This window comes from Pituophis catenifer, unplaced genomic scaffold (genome assembly GCF_029215685.1).
Source record: "Pituophis catenifer annectens isolate HBS135680 unplaced genomic scaffold, rPitCat1.0.hap2 SCAF_1, whole genome shotgun sequence".
NCBI classification, from domain to species: domain Eukaryota; kingdom Metazoa; phylum Chordata; class Lepidosauria; order Squamata; family Colubridae; genus Pituophis; species Pituophis catenifer.
This window is the reverse complement of record NW_027256881.1, coordinates 25,372,203-25,389,186: the sequence shown is the minus strand read 5'-3', so window position 1 is coordinate 25,389,186 and position 16,984 is coordinate 25,372,203. Positions and strand designations below refer to the sequence as shown.

Below are 16,984 nucleotides of genomic sequence, written 5' to 3'. Positions count from 1 at the left end.
GATATCACCACCTCTCCTCTTAAGTCAGCATAAAATGTTGTAGACAGTATGGGCTTTTATGGAGTTGCAATCCCCTTGCAATGTCCTATGGAAGGACAGAAGGAAATCACCTGTGGCTTTCCCCCTCTTTCTGATGCACCATGAACAAGCCCTTTTCCACCTCCAGATCTAGCAGTCTTTACCTTCACCTTCTTCTTTGATCAGTTTTGGCTGAGACACCGTGAAGCATTGCATAACCTCGTAACGCTGGCGGGCCTCTTGGTTCTCTGCACCTGGCTCATCTGGGGGACGGATCAGCATCCTGCAGTTGAAGGTGTGGCTATTGCGTCGGGTGGATTCTTGGGGCCAAGGGACTCCATTAACTGCAGATGCACATGGGATAGAATAAAGACGCTTCTTGAAGGGTTTTGAAAAAATGAATGTGCAGAAACCAGAATTTGGAAACTGAGATTACTACAGCTTTGCCCAAATGCCAATAAGTATAAGAAATTATTATTTTATTATTTTATTTCATTTATTTATTTTGTCAAGCATATATAAGATTACAGATAAAAGTTTAAATAGGGGATATTAGGACAGGGATGGTAGGCATGTTGGTGCACTTATGCACGCCCCTTAGTCAAATATAATGAGTCAAAGCCCCAATATTTCTATTTATTTATGGTATAAACCATATACCATTTAAACCACTATTACCTATTCCAAATACTCTAACATGCACTCAGATGACAAGGACCAGGGTGTAAATGTGGAAAAACTTCTGTCCACAGCAAACACTCCTCTTTTGTTCTCTGTGCAAAAATTTCTTGTGTTCTTTCCTTCCTATGACTACTAGTGCAGCACCTTTATTACTGCAGAGGAAATGAAGTAGATGCCAAGAAGATCCACATACTACTTCCCCCTTTCCTTCTCAAAGAGGACAAGCTCGTCCTCATATTCTCTTTACTTCTCCCACCATCTCTAAGAACATTTATGGCAGGTATCAGGAACCATCCACTCCATGACTTATTTCTCCTTCTTTTTGTGACCCTTGATACCCTCCAAAGAGGAAGAATCCAGGGGGATTTTTTTTTTACAGGAGGTGAAAAATGCACTGGTAACTCTAACTTCTCCTTCCTTGATAGAAAAAAATCCCCATGATTGACTAACAAACGCTAATGCATAGCTGGGAATGGGGCTTTCAGAAGTAAAGTTCAAAAATAAATATGCTAAGTCAACACAATCTTAACAAATCTATTTTGCATAAATAGTCTATCTCCAAAAATTGAAACTAAAAAAATCACAGTTTCACCAGGAGGTTCACAGATTGACAATCTTGGGGTGGGGGGTGGGGAGAAACATCCCTCCAGCCACAACATCATTCTTGGTCAAGCTATACATCACTAAATCCTTTTATTGATTGAAAACATATACATGCAAAGGATATATTCTTGCAGGACTACCTCCTACTGGTCTCCCACCGCACAGTGCGCTCACATAGGACTGCCCTCCTCCGGGTCCCATCGGCCAGACAATGTCGGCTGGCGGCCCCCAGGATGAGGGCGTTCTCTGTGGTCGCACCGACCCTCTGGAATGGTTTACCCACTGGGCTCCGGATGGCCCCCAACCTCCGCACCTTCCGCGTTGACCTAAAGACATGGCTCTTTCAGCAAATTCCCTGATCTGCCGTGCATTTTAATTTGGGGGATTTGGGGTTTTTAAATCAGATTTTAACATTTTAATTCTATTTATTGTTGGATTGTTTTATTCTGTGAGCCGCCCCGAGTCCCTTGGGAGAAGGGCGGCATATAAATATGACAGTACATAAATAAATAAATATATATATTCGACTCACAGAATGATGGTACTTCTGAAATTTTCTGCTATGGTTACCTCTCATATTTGCATTCAGCATAGCAGTTTCCTTGGCAACCATATTCACATTTTTTTTTAAAAAAATCCATGTTCAGTGTGAATAAGGTACAACTTGCATAATTTTCTCAGAAAGTACTAGAAAAACATAAGTTTTTAATTTGTCTATAGAAAACTGGCTGAGCTGTATGCGAATGTGAGAATGTGTGTTTAATGCAACAGTAACATTTCATAAAACATTGAACTCTATCCATGCATAAGTTTACACTGCAGTAAGCTAAAATCAATTAAGACTTGATTAAGTGAAATATTGATTTAAACCTACCTTATATTAAATTAGCTTAAGTCAATTTTATATTGACTGAAGCAAATTTGATACCAGCCACACTGAAATCAATATTAAAATAGTCTATGCTAGCATTAGTTTAGCAGAACTGATTTTGAAAATTGCAGCATATGTTAAAGGGTGCATCTGATTGTTTACTTAAAATCTAAAGCAAACTCCACCAATTTGACATTAAAATAGCCAGTATGGTGTAGCATTGAAACATTGAAAGACCCAAACTTAAGTCCCACCTCAACAATGGAATTTGCCTGGGTGACTGATTCACTTCATTTTTGTTGTGAAATAAAATAAAGGGAAACCACCTTGGATTCCTGGATAAGGATGGAAAATAAAGCTAATAAAGTTTAAAGTTAATAGATGAAGGTAAATAATCTTTAAATTCTGCAGAAATGTGCAGTCTAATAGAAAATGGTACAAGTAAGATCCAACTTGGGCATCCTCTTCCCCAGTAAAATGTAATTGGTATTTATGATTGTGCATATGCAGGTATGACATATTATTAGATGATGCATGTAAACATGAGCCAAAAAAATGTCCATCTCTGACTAAGATCTTATCCAACTGCATGGACATGCAAGGAACTGAGACTGCAGATCCTCATATTGAGATCCTCTCACTGTGCAATTCAACCAAAAAAGAAAGGTAGCTATAGAAAGAAAAAAGAGAGCAGAACACTAAAATACATTTATAATTTCAAAAGGATTCTTCTTCAAGGACTATTTTGTCTTCCAAATGACTCAAAGAAAAGTATTATACAAATTTTCACTCTTGCACATCCCTGCTGAGAATTAGCCCTTTTTGGCAACACTTTTCTAGATGGGGGACCCTTTTAGATTTGGGACCCTTTTAGATTTTGAACTTATTGCATTTGGCACTTGTTTCAACTATCATTAAGGTTGCACAGACAGGTCTATTAAATTTGAATCAGTGACCATACACATATACATATGTGCTTCATAGATGCACAAATGCAAGTATATATGCATGATCAAGTAGGACTATAGCAAGTGAAGGGTTCCAGATTATAAAACAAGAAATCTGTATGCTATTTTATTCTCATTTTCTACCTATATTTTGAACCTTCAAAGAAGACCCGCAGAGTGGGTAATACAGTAAGAGCTGGGAATTTCTCTCTCTCTGGCTTTCTGTATTCATATAAAATCATTGCTGACCTTCACTTGTTTTCCATAAAGTGCTCAGTGTGTTATTGATGGTTTCTCTTTCCCTCCATGGAAGTGTAACATGTACCTTTGCAGCTTCAGCACACTCTTGCATTGACCCAATAAGACAGTTATAAGAACTATGAGAGTTTACTGAATTAGTGACTTGTCAACTAATAAAACTTTAGCTAATAGGCCATAACTTTGATAAACAGAACCTTGTTAAGCAAGAGGGGTTTTATCATCAAAGTTGATTAAACATCAGCAAGCAGTTGACCTTCTCTGAACAAAACATTGATTTGTAAGCAGCCAGCTCTCTGACTGAATCAGGCTATGTACTCAATGTGCCACATTAATGACGAGCTGACCAAAGAGCATCTTTGTGCCTCCAGTCACTGGTTTAGTCTGCTGGCTAAGCTGACACTCAGTAAGCATTTCACATTTTTAGCTCTCTAGCTTTCAGACTGGCAAAAAAATGGTTTCTGGTTGAGTAGTCAACTGAAATTCTTACTGAGAATTACATAATGATGCTTGTGAGTTAGCATATTATTCAAAAATCAGCTTAAATGCAGAATGAATGATATGCATTTGGAATGGCATGTCACCGGCAAAATTAAATTGGATCTTGTTTGCAAAACAGAGCTGCTTCCTAATCTCCTAACCACCTGCTATTGCTCCTGAGTGCAGCTTGCATCTACTCAACTCAACTGCACATTCTGAGAAACATTCAACATATTAAGCTGAAATCAAACACTTAAAAATGTATTATATGAAGTGGCTTTATGAATCTGATGTGCAAAGAAAAGAATAACATAGTCATTTTGTTCTAGGCCATCTATTATCACTTCTTTAAGCTAAAAAACTCAACCTTTTGTTTTTCTTCACAAATATTACCAAAGAATATCAGTTAGAACTCTAGATAAAGAAGCAGTTTTAGGATACCTGGAATTTTCATCAGTTACCTTTTTACATCATGAATTTTAAAATATTCCTTATATTCTGATAAAAATGTTTTTGGTTAACTATTGTGGTTTAGAGAGCCTTACTTTTCTCTGCACACTTACTTCATGTACTATCTAGAAAAGTTATCCTTAGTATCCTGACATGAATTTATATTGAAATTATACGGATGTGTTTCGTTGATTCAGTAGCAGCTTTGCAAAGAGAATGAGAGAAGGCCAAGAAAGTCACACTGCTCACCTAGTGACTTAGGCAGCAAATTCTTGACAAATTCAGCATGATCTCCCACATGCAAGATACTGTAGACACTGGTGTTCATAAGCTCCTCTTGGTTATAGCCTAAGTAGCTGGTCACATTCTCAGACACAAACACAATCCGTCCTTCACGGTTCACAACAAAGAAAAAGCCATCCAGTGCCTGCAGGGGCCAAAACAATGACAAAGGGCATTAAGAAAGGTGTTTCTATCTTTACATGTCTTTAGAACAACAAAGAGCTGACAATTGGGGTTATGGATGATCGGGGCACCATCATGGGTAAAGTATCAGAAATATACAAGTAACAATGATACTTGTAGGCCCCAGCAGTCGTGCTTAATACATATAATCAACTTATAAAAAATACTCGTCTTTACTCCTATGTGGGCAAATGCATATTACTTTAGTCGAACACTGCATGAACAGTGACACATCCACTTTTCAGAAGAAGAAGTCTAGATTTTTAGATTATACTGCCATCAAATCTGCCAAACTTCATAACTGGCTCTCCCTCTACCACTTTCTTTGTCCTGCTCTTTGCTGCCCAAGGTGACTCTGCCAGAATATCTTGCCTAACCAGCATGTTTTCTTACAATGCTGATATAAAGAAAGGAAATAATTGTTGGCATCAATGCTCCAGGAGTAGCCACCAGATTGCACAGGTGACAACTCCCATGGTGGGTGATAATTTATCCCATAATTTACCTCATTATTTGACTAACATTTGTCTTCCTATTATCATTCCTTTCGGTAATGATTCTGCACATTTTAGATTTCAAGCTGAGGCTTTTTTTCCTTTCCTTTCTATAGAAGGCCAACTTGAGAGAGAAAAATCTGTTCTTCAGACATTTACAATCAGAAGGCTCTCAATTGGGCTGGCCTAAAACAGAGTTCCCCAACCTTTCTGGCTTTGTGGCCCAGCCTGGGGGGGAGGGGGAGGAGAGGAGATGGTTCTACACGAGTGGTGGGGAAGCGCACACACGCAGCTCCATTTGTGTGAGTTGCAGGGGCTTGCCTGCCACTTCCGCAGCCTAGTTCCGAATGGCCCGGTAATGGGCTGTGACCCCAGGGGTTGAGGACACCTGGCCTAAAATATTCTTATATGAAGATGAAACACTCAAAGGGCACAGTCTGCTAATGAGGATGGAGCACCTTTGAATTCATAAGAATGAAAGAAACAGAAAGAAATAAAGTAGAATCTAGCTAACACAAGGCATGGCAGATTTCTGATTGCTGTATATTTCCTAAACAGGATGGAGTGACTTCTCTTTGGTATAGTTGAGGGATGCCTTAAGTCAGTGGTGAAATGTAAAATTTGTTACTACCGGTTCTATGGGTGTGGCTTGGTTGGGGGGGGTGGGTAATGTGACTGGGTGGGTGTGGCCAACTTTTTTTTTTTACTTTTAAAAGCATTTTTTCTACAACCTCCTCGGCCGAAGAGGTTGCAGAAAAAAATGCTTTTAAAAGGCTCTGACGATCCCAGCTGAGCCGTGCGATCATCAGAGGCTTTTTTTTTTTTTTTAACTTTTAAAAGCATTTTTTTGGTCGAAGAGGTTGTAGAAAAAATGCTTTTAAAAGTAAAAAAAACAGCCTCTGATAATCGCTCTGCTCAGCTGGGCATTGGGGGGGAGGGGGGCGCAGGGATTTTTGCTACCAGTTCTCTGAACCACCCGCTGCCATCTCTACCGGATCAGGCATCCAGTCCGAACCAGGAGCATTTCACCCCTGGCCTAAGTGCTGCCTGAGTCATATAGGGTTGAAGATGGCTTGGACTGCTCATTCATCATTCAAAACAATATATGCCCAGACCCAACCACACACTTTGGGCATTTCTATCAGCATTTGTTTCCCTTTTTAGTATTGCTTTTGCTAGGGAGACGTAATTTATCTGGCTCTTTATTTTGTACTGGAAGAGTTCCTTCTATATTAGCTGCTGGAAACAGGAAGTAATTTCAAACCAAGCCAATCCACTCTCCACAGCCTCCCCCCCCAAACAAAATTAGCCCATGGCTTGCAGTTTCACTGAGTCACAGTTGTCTGTTGCTAAGCAACAAGAGGTTTCTGCATTACATGCTTTTGAGTGGAAAGTGCAGCTCACAGGTTCCTGTCTGAATTAAAATTCCGCCCCCTTTAATTTTCAGCTGTTTTAGGACACCAACAGTCTCATCATAACAATTAAATGTGATATGATTTTTAAAAGTATTTGGGAAAGAGAAAGGTACATTAATAAATCATACAGGACACAGCAGGTAAAGGAAAAAAAGTGAATAAACAGTTGAAAACAGTATTGAATGTAAATCAGTCTTAGTTAACGTGGCTCATCTGACACTTATCTAACCTGAGACTGATCATAAATAATCTACTTCCAGATATTAGGAATGGGACTAATTTTGCTGCTAAATGTAAAAGTTCAAACATGCATGGTACAAGTGATTGGTGAGTAAGGAACGTGTATCACAAGAAATATCAAAATAAAGAATCTCTGAGTTCTTCCAAGAGATGACTCCCCTTCTTTGATGTGAATTTTGTTTCCAAACTTGTTAGCCTGAGGGTTTGTTGGTACATTGCATGCACCTCCTAGAACAGGGGTGACAAACTCATGGCCCATGGGTCAGATGCGTCATGCGCTGGCCATACCCACCCATTTTAGCAAAGGGGGAAAAAGTTGCGATACATCACGTCATGATGCCGTGATGACGCAAGTTTGACACCCCTGTCCTAGAAAGTGGCGAGTGGACAGAATGTGGTCTTACCTTTACCAGGAAATGCAGTATTGGTATAACTGACTGCTAATTTATCCTACACATTCTCCATATTTTAAAAAGTGTAAAATGAACAAAGCTATGATGGGCAGCAAAGGTCAGTTAGCCATTCTAGTAATGACCTATTATTTATTTATTTATTAATACCATCCAATTCAAACATGGCATATAGAATTTTGAAACCTGAAATATCAAAATAATAAATTGTGAAGCGTATGGACAGAATGAAAATAAAGAAAAGTAGATTCCTTGTGGGACTGAAAAATTAGGAAACAGTGGAAGAAATATATCTGTTCAGAGTGAATGTGGCTTGATTTTGTGGAGCAGGGTTAATGAATACATACACAGAAAGTAGCTTTATTTATGAATGAAAGGGATGAAAAGCATATCAGAAAATATGCACTAATATCATCTGGGGTACTGTCAGTGTATATGAAAGCAGGAATTTCTAAGTTAGCGATTGTTACATATTATGCCCCAGGAAATGGGGAAAATGAAAGAAGCAGAGACAATTTTTTTGGGGGGGAACTATGCAATGTTCTGAATGAACACAACACAGGAAAAGGATTATTCAACCAAGTGACATGAATGGATGAGAGAAATGAGACCAGAAATATAGAAAAAAAATTATTAGGACATTTAGAGATCAAGAATGATTGAGAATGGTGACAGGAGACAACCTGATTTGAAAGAGCTCTCTTTGTTATGAAGCCAAATCTTTTCTTTATATGTAAAAGAGATTAAAAACCACAATTGTTTTATTGTTTATGAAAAAACTTTGGAAGCATGAGTGAAAGCCACAAGATTAAGAGAGGTGCTAAATGTGGGACAGAATAGGAAAAAAAAAAAAGAACTGTAGGAAAAGAAAGTAGAAATCCTATGAGTCTTTGTGGCTTTTTCTCTCAGGGTGGCACAGGAATGTTAGTAGTGGTAGCTTTGGAGACAGGCAGAAAGAAATCCCCCAGGAAAGATTGACTGACCAGCTGGAATGGGTTGGGCATCAGACAAGAGTCTGATGATTGGTTCCAGAATTGGAGAAGTTGCTACAGAGTTCCTATAAGGAGTCATGGATAGGATGGCAGCTTTACTAATATTGCTAATCAGAAGAAAGATAATTGGTTGCAATGGGAACTGGGTGCTACAGTCATGTAGTGCTACATGAAATAGAGAAGTGAATAACCAATGCAAAAGAAATACTTTAAGGTGATAATAGGTACAGAATGAATGTGGATCAAAAATCTGTTTGTGACCACTGGGTTAAGTGGATGCTGCAACGGTCATAAGGGTGAAAAAACGGTCATATGTCACTTTTTTCAGTGCTGTTGTAATTGCAAACAGCCACTAAATGAATGATTGCAAGTCGAGGACTACAGTACCTATAATCCATTTACCCAACATCTTTCTTTTAGTCTAATTAGTAATTAGTCCCAACACAAAAGTTCCACAATTTCTTATGCTAATATCCTTTCTACTTTCCAACAAAATTTAACGGAAAACTCTATGTTTAAAAAGTTGCATTAGAAATACTACGTGGAGCAGCTGTTTTTCTTAAGCACATACCTCAAGAAGAAGAGGCCCAAGGGATTCCTTTTCAATCACTCCTTGGCTGCTGGATGAGATATCAGACTTCTGGACATCATCATCAGCTGTTTTTTCTACAATGTAGAAAAATACACTTTTGAGACAAAGAGAATTTACTTTCATTTTTGAGTACAACTTAGCCGTTCCAGAAAAAGTCTGTAGAGAAAGCATAACAAATGTTTAAATCATGTTTGCCAATAAGGTCAGAGACTAGAAATATGCCAAGAAAAAAGAGGAAAAGAAACCAGAGGGGCACTGTCTAGGAAGGAGGGAAAAACAAGGGCATTCATTTAAAGTCAGAGACAGTCCTTGTTTAAAAAGAGAAATGGAAGATCCCTTTTCTTTGAATTACTGAAGCAGGGTCAGTAATTAGGAAACTCATAAAAATTGGTCCACAAATATGGAAAAGCAGGAGCCAGGAAGATCTTGGAACAACAGTTGGATTGACGATGTTCTCACAAAGAGCCAACTGTTGAGCTGCATGAAAGGGAATCCAGCATTATTTCATTCCAATGATTTTTGCTCATGCTGAGGATCTGATTGACCATTTAGTAGGAATGGAAACTAATCTCCTCTACAGCATTCCCAGCCTTTTGAGCTGTGCTGAATTAACATTCCCATTATTCAATAGCCATGTGGCATGGCTGTTGGGAATTATAATCCAACCCATCTGGAGGGGGTCTCTGGTTGGATAATGTTCTTCTAAAGATAGCTTCCTTCTGCAGTATGTAATTTAGCTCAAAAGCAAGAACTCTCTGCAGGCAAATCACATGCTGTAGTTTCTTTCTTCTAGTGGCATATGATCAACTAACTTTCACAGACTAATCTGGGGAAATTATGCAAAGTGAAAAGAATACAGAGTTTCATCTGTAATTATGACATAGAAAGCCATCTGGATTGGGGATGGTTTTCAATGTTCTTCCAATTCTGTGATTCTGAGATCATAAAAAACACAACTATCTTAACTTTTGCTTTATTTTATGGAATGCTGTAAAAGCTGTGGAATAGACATGGGAAATGCAGTTGGGGTCTTGCATGAAACCTGTCCATGAGTCAGGAATAATGTTGCATACTGTGAACATCTCTGTTTTCCTGCCAATTCCACTGAATTACTGTTCAGAATTATTGCCGGGATTTTCCATTCTGAATCTTTAATTGGGATATGGAACCTTTCTTCAAATTTAGCAAAATAGCTTCAAGCTGCACTTTCAGTTCTCTTGTTCAAAACAGTCAGTTGGTAGAATAAAACACTACTACCTTCTCCACTGTGTCTAAAAATTATTCCCAACCCTCAATTTCAAGAATGCAGTGTGGGCATTCAATGTGTATTTTATGAAGCAAAATTATTATAACATTCAAAAACAATGTAACTCCATCCTCCAAACTAAATCTTTATTTAATATATAGTTTCTCACATCAGATTTTGGGACTGAATTGATAATTTAACAAGAAATTCAGGAAATTCCACAATATGAAGTACCTCTTGAAATTCTAGTCTGGAGATCTGGGAGACCCAGGAAGGATATTCTTTTATTTGAATGTGTAGGGGGGGGGGTCAACCAATTTTCCAAAGCACCAGAAGGCAAAACAAGAAACAATGGATGGAAAGTAATCAAGAGAGAAGCAATTTAGAAATTTCCTCACAATGACAGCAACCAACAAGTGAAAAGGCTTGCCTTCAGGGGTTGTGGGTGCTCCATCCCTGGAGGCTTTTAAGAAGAGACTGGACAGCCACTTGTCTGGAATGGTATAGGATCTCCTGCTTCAGCAGGGGTCGGACTAGAAGACCTCTAAGGTCCCTTCAACTCTGATGAAAATGATGGTATTATTTCCACAGGGAAGACCTCCTTCCCACTGGAACTTGTTTTCTCAGACTGTAAGCAGTCAATACTTTTTGGATAACAATGAAGTGAAACAATGGTGAAACATGAAATTAAATGCATGTCTCCAATAGGTTTATGGTAATCATGCTATTTTTTAAACAAAAAAACAAAAACAAATCCAATGTACTGCCACGAAATGAGAAAGGGGAAGAGAAAATAATTTTAAAGAAAGAGCAGCAAAACGTTGCTTAACCTTGACAGTAATTTTCAACAGATCCAACCTTCCAAGGGGATGCCGCAAATGAAGGAATTAGTGTGTCAATAGTATTAACTGTGTATTTGCTGCTTTGCTTAAAAAGGGCAAGATGCAAAATCCAGGAGTCAGCTATAAAACAAGAGGAGCAGAAACTGATGGCACAAGCAGAAACCTGGAGGTGAATGGAATTAGGCCAGCATCAAGAGGGAGAATTCCAGGAAAGCGCTTGGAGTTTTTTTTTCTCTCCTGGACATTTTGAATTTTTAAAAAGTGATTTATACAAACTAAATAAGTTCTATAGCTAGATTTTGAGGCAGCCAGAAATCTATCTATTAAAACCTATTTCAAATCACAAAGATAGGATTAGAAGAGTGGTCTGCCTGCTTATAGTTTTGTTTCCCTGTAGTAAGGTATGGCTTGAAAGTTGGAGCATAAGGAAGGCTGAGTGCCGAATAATTGATTGATGCTTTCAAAGTGGGGTGCTGGAGAAGACTCTTGAGAGTCCCTTGGACTGCAAGGAGATAAAATCTGTCAAATCCTAAAGGAAATCAACCCTGACTGTTCTTTGGAAGGACAGATACTGAAGATGAAATTCAAATACTTTGGCCATCTAATGAGTAGAGAGGCCTCGTTGAAAAAGACCCTGATGTCAGGAAAAGCTGAAGGCAAAAGGAGAAGAAGATGGCAGAGGATGAGATGGTTAGATAGTGTCACTGATGCAATGAACATGAATTTGGGCAAATTCCTGGAGACCATGGAGAACACAGAGGCCTGGTGTGCTATGATCCATGGGATTGTGAAGATTCACACACGACTTAGTGACTGAACAAAAAAACCATGAGTTTTGCAATAAATTTAAACTACAGAACTCTCCATTCTCTCCTTAGTAGTTCCTTTTATTAATCTTGGGTCCAAAATTTAATCAAGTTTCTACTTCTCAAACTGCAGCTTTTCCATAATGCAAAATAATAACTCGGGAGTTCCTGATTAAGGTGCAAACATTTCCCAACCTTCTCTTCTAAAAGACCTCCTTCATTTCACATAGACCAACCAACTATTCAATCTCATTTTATTCAACTTTTCAGGTTGCATGAATCAAGCTATACTATAAGAAGTTTGTTATATGCAAAAAAGTAATGAGCCAACATTGTATAACATTACTACATCTTATCATGAAAAACTAGGATTGTGCCTCTAAAAATCTGAAATTCCTAAAATTTGTAAAAGTTATCTGACTACTCTTTGAATCTGACAATAATCATTCAAAGGAATATTTCAGTGTCCAATTATCCCTTCTCTCTTTCCATAAACTAACTCCGTTGTCTCAAAAATATTTGCACATTTTCTGTGCCATCTCTCATAATGGAGAGTGGGCAGGAGACACATACAAAAGCTGTAAATAGCAAACTATACAGTTGAAGACAGGCAGCAGACATTCAAGTGATTGCGCATGATGAAGTTGGGATTAACAAGAGGGCAGAAACCAGAAAAGCAGTTCATTTAGTAAAACAAAGGCATAATACTAGTAAAAGGTTGGAAGTCAGGAAAGCAGTCTACAAAGTTAAGTGTCAGACGACTGGAAAAAGAACAAACAGTCATGCAAAGATGCTGCTTCTGCACTGATCCATAGCAAATGGAGTTTTTAAATAAACCAGCTAGAAATACATCCACACCCAGTCTAGAAAACTCTTTTATTACTTAATCTACTTTTCTGACGAGCACTGTTTCTTATTCAGAGTTTGCTGAGTAGCCATCAACTTCAATGCACTTAACACCAGTAAACTATTCCAAGGAACCCCAACTTCTCTTTATAAGGGAGCAAAAGAAATGGCATCCTCCAAGCATGGCTACTGTTGGCTGAGGAGCCATAGTTCCTTGTGCTTGAATTAATGTCCATTGGTTCCAATTATTCCCCTCCACCCCATGTTATGTTCCATGGTGTGAATATGATTTTCTGTAATGACTAAAGCTCATAAAGTTATGTTTAACCATCCAGTTTTTACATGCTACTACCACCCCCCCTCCAAAAAAACCAAAAAAACCCAAACACACAGAAAAAAGCTTTCATTGAGACTAATAGGCGATAGTTTTCTACATGAGTAAAAGAATTTCCAGGGAGATTTCCCCCAAAGTATATGTGGCAATTATATTTTAAAAAATGCTTCATGGGCCCACTGAAAGTTCTTCTGTTATTTAATTGTATGTGAGAGGGAGGATATTCAATGAATTTTCTAATGGGATAGGGAATTGTCCTTGCATTCCCTGTGTGTTGTAACAATCCAAACACTCTCCTACATGAATTAAGATTATGGAAAAAAAACCCTTCCTTTGGTATCTTTGTCCATTCTTGAAAATACCACGTCCTTGCATTGTTTCTTCTCTTTTTAAAGTTGCTTTATAAAAGAAGCTTAAACACTGATTTGTATAACTCTATTGTACATATATATGTTCATGCTTAAAGCCCTGTTCTGCTCATAGAAAAAAAAACATTACAGATTAATTAGGCTGGGCTGTCATGCCAGAAAACAAACTGGCAAATACTTTCTTCCAATTCCAAGTCATGGAAAAATTATTCTTACATGTGAATCTAAGCACAGAAGTTGGCAACTAATGTCAGTCTTAGGAAAAGAGAGAAATATTAGGTGCTGTGCTGTAGAGTCTATATGAAATTAAGATTCCATAGTATCTAATCTCATTATTAATTAATTTGGGTCATTTTTTACTTCAAGTGCAAAAACTGTAGAAGGTGTTAGGTGTTACATGCATGAGTAATCTTAGCACATATATAGAATACTTCAATCATTCAAGGTGATTCAAGGTAGACCAATATTATGATTTCCACTTGCAGGGAAAATATGCTGCATGCTAATACTATTGTATCTAATAACTGCTGTACTGAGCTCAGAAAAGTCTACTGACAACCTGTTGCTTAGAAAAGGCTTAAGGTAGGGCAGCCCATTTGGTCAAATCTTTTTCACAATCAGCAGATTCTATAAACCTGTTCATAGAATCTAACCAGTGGTGGGATCCTTCTGGTTCGGTCCGGTTCGGCCGAGCCGGTAGCGGTGACGATATGACGTCACCGAATCGGTTCTCCCCACCCGCCCTCCCACCCCCTCACCCACCCACGTTATTCTTACCTTTTATTTGGTCCCACCCCCAATCTATTGCTGCCTCCTGAGTCCCAGCTGATGACTAGAGGGGAAAAAAACTGTTTAAACTCTTGCCGCAGGGCTTCAAAGGGCTGTCCTACAGCTGAACAGTGTTAAAAGCAAACAAATGAGTCGGGTCGTAAGTGCGAGGACTAGTCGTAAGTGTGAGGACCTTCCAGAAATGACTCTGACCAGCTAGCCACGCCCACCTAGTCACATGACCTCCAAGCCACACCCACAAAATAAGCCACACCCACAAAATAAGCCACGCCCACAGAACCGGTAGTAAAAAAATTTAGAACCCACCCCTGAATCTAACCCAAAAGAATCTCCATAGATATTCATACTCAGCTACTCATCACAGAGAAAACCAGCCTGTAATTGTTCTCTTCCAAAGGTTGATTTTTTTCCCCCATGAATAGAATGGTCTATCAAATCCCTTAAATCTTGCTTGAAGTGGTACAGTCCAGATACATGTTCATTAACTTTTCTGCTGTTCTGGGAGGCAGAGCAATAACAGAAAAAAACCTATAAATGCAGAACAAGCAATAGCTGGAAGCTTCTAATACTCCGGGCAATCTTGGGAAGCAGCCAAACATGGATAGAATTTTCAAGTGCATGTTTTAAATCAACAGATAGGAAATAAGAGAAAATGTTAAGAAATGTAAAACAATAAAATGCAGCTGACCATTTGAAACAGACCTTGCAGGCATGAGATTCCATATGTTCTAACAGCAACATACCTCCACCATAGCACCCTGCCTATCTCTTCATTCAGAGAATGGCCCTAGTCCAGTACAGACTCTTACCTAAGCAGCTACGAAGGCAATAGAACACAACTGAATGCCTCTCCATCATTGCAAAGCTTTAATTTTAGCTACCTAAAATATAATGTAACAGTCTGTGATGTGTTCAGATGATCGAGATCTTGACACTACTGTGATAGTCATTAGCAGCTAATAAAGAATCAGTGTAGCATAACACCTGGGAAAGAACAATTGCCAGAAAGACAACTATCCTCAGTGGCCAAAGGAATAAATTGAGATATGTTTTTATTCCATAACATAGTTCTCACAAACATAAGGTGAAGTAGCCACCTGCTTTGAGATTAGATAACTACAGGGAGGAAGGATTTACAGGTATATTTAATGTACATTTTGCTAGTGGGCTGAGGTAGGGTAGATGACATTAATTGCCATGTGGAAATTATTGTACTATCAAACGGCCTGCAACAGTGGTGGGTTTCAAAATTTTTTACTACCGGTTCTGTGTGTGTGGCTTGGTGGGCGTGGCATGGCTTGGTAGGCGTGGCATGGCTTGGTGGGCATGGCAGGGGAAGGATACTGTAAAATCTCCATTCCCACCCACTCCAGGGGAAGGATACTGCAAAATCCCCATTCCTTCCCAATCAGCTGGGACTTGGGAGGTAGAGAATAGATGGGGGAGGGGTCAGTCACAATTTTTACTACCGGTTCTCCGCACTACTCAAAATTTCCACTACCGGTTCTCCAGAACTGGTCAGAACCTGCTGAAACCCACCTCTGGCCTACAGGAAAAATCCCAATGAGCTATGTGTTTATAGTGTTTGCTAGACTTTTATTATTAAAGTGTCTATTTTATTTGTAAATCACTTGAATCTACTGTAACTTGAACAAAGGATATAAATAATCCAAATAATGCAATACATCAGCATCATATTCATGTCTCTGTATCAGCATTTTCTACTATGGAGAAACAGGTGAATCCTCCCCCTCGCAGTTATACAATCTCAAGGCAGGTAGATTACTCCAGCTGCTGTGTATGAGAACTAGGCAACAGAATAAGAATTCATCATATTGGATGGTATGTATTCTGGTCCCTGAACCTATTTTCTTTCTCTTGCTGTTATGCTGCTTCTTCTCCTCTTCTTTTCAAATCAAGTCCCGCCAAAATATTCTAACTTTTAATAGATGTAACTTTCCTATCAGGGGTGGGTTCTACTTACCTCCACTACCGGTTAGCAACAGGAGCACGCGTGCGCATGCGCAGAAGCTTCTGTGCATGTGCAGATTGTTCAAGATGATGTCTGGGTGGGCGGGCGGAGCCTCCCACCGCCATTACTAACAGATTGCAAGAACCGGACTGAACCGGAAGCAACCCACCACTGTTTCCTATTCAACTCACAAATCCTAGGAGAAGTGGAGAATGTATTAAAGAAGCCTTGACTTTCAGTTACGATCCTAAGAGATTGTACTCAATTCTACTGCCAGGGCTCATGGACTGAAATGCACAAGCGGGCTTGATGTACCAGCAAATGACATACAGCTAAGGCCTCAGGGCAATTTTTTTTCCTTCTAGAAGGAAAAAAATGCCCGAGGCCTCTTAGCAGAAATTCTGTGCTTTTTATTTCATTGTCACCATTTGACATATTAGAGCTTCCATAAATCTGCCTCTGAGATGCCCTGCAGCTCTTGGACTTCCATAGGAAATGAGATAAAATATATGTGATGATTCATTTGGTCAACAGGTAAAAACAGAATTGCCCACATCTATATTTGTACTGAAGATTCTCCTTTATTCTTCATTTATTAGCAAATAGCGCCATAGCATTTTTGAATAAATGATTTTATGATCTTTAACTTCTGAAGTAATTTTTTTTCTCATTCCACTGTCTTTTCTTCAGCCAAATATATTCTGGTTGTATTTCTTTGTATGATCTTTAAACAATGTTAGAACTGTTTTAAGGAACAGTCATTAGACGGGGCTAGGGCAGGTTCCCCATGTTGTTCAGTAGCAGAGGCATGAGGCATTTTCTCCATGTTATTTCTAGTCCTTATCAACAAGAGGAGCTAAGAAAA

At 38.9% G+C, this 16,984-nt stretch overlaps 1 protein-coding gene across 7 annotated transcripts in view; it reads right to left on the bottom strand.

Moving 5' to 3' along the window:
- Positions 1–16,984, bottom strand: part of NCOA1 (nuclear receptor coactivator 1) — a 292,101-nt gene that overhangs the window by 49,229 nt on the left and 225,888 nt on the right. For all 7 annotated transcript variants that reach the window (XM_070932196.1, XM_070932201.1, XM_070932198.1 and 4 more), the window contains 3 exons: positions 8,896–8,990; positions 4,558–4,735; positions 183–362 (listed from right to left, as the gene is read on the bottom strand). In XM_070932196.1, coding sequence (XP_070788297.1) covers positions 183–362; positions 4,558–4,735; positions 8,896–8,990 — 453 coding nt within the window. The remainder of the gene's footprint in view (positions 1–182; positions 363–4,557; positions 4,736–8,895; positions 8,991–16,984) is intronic.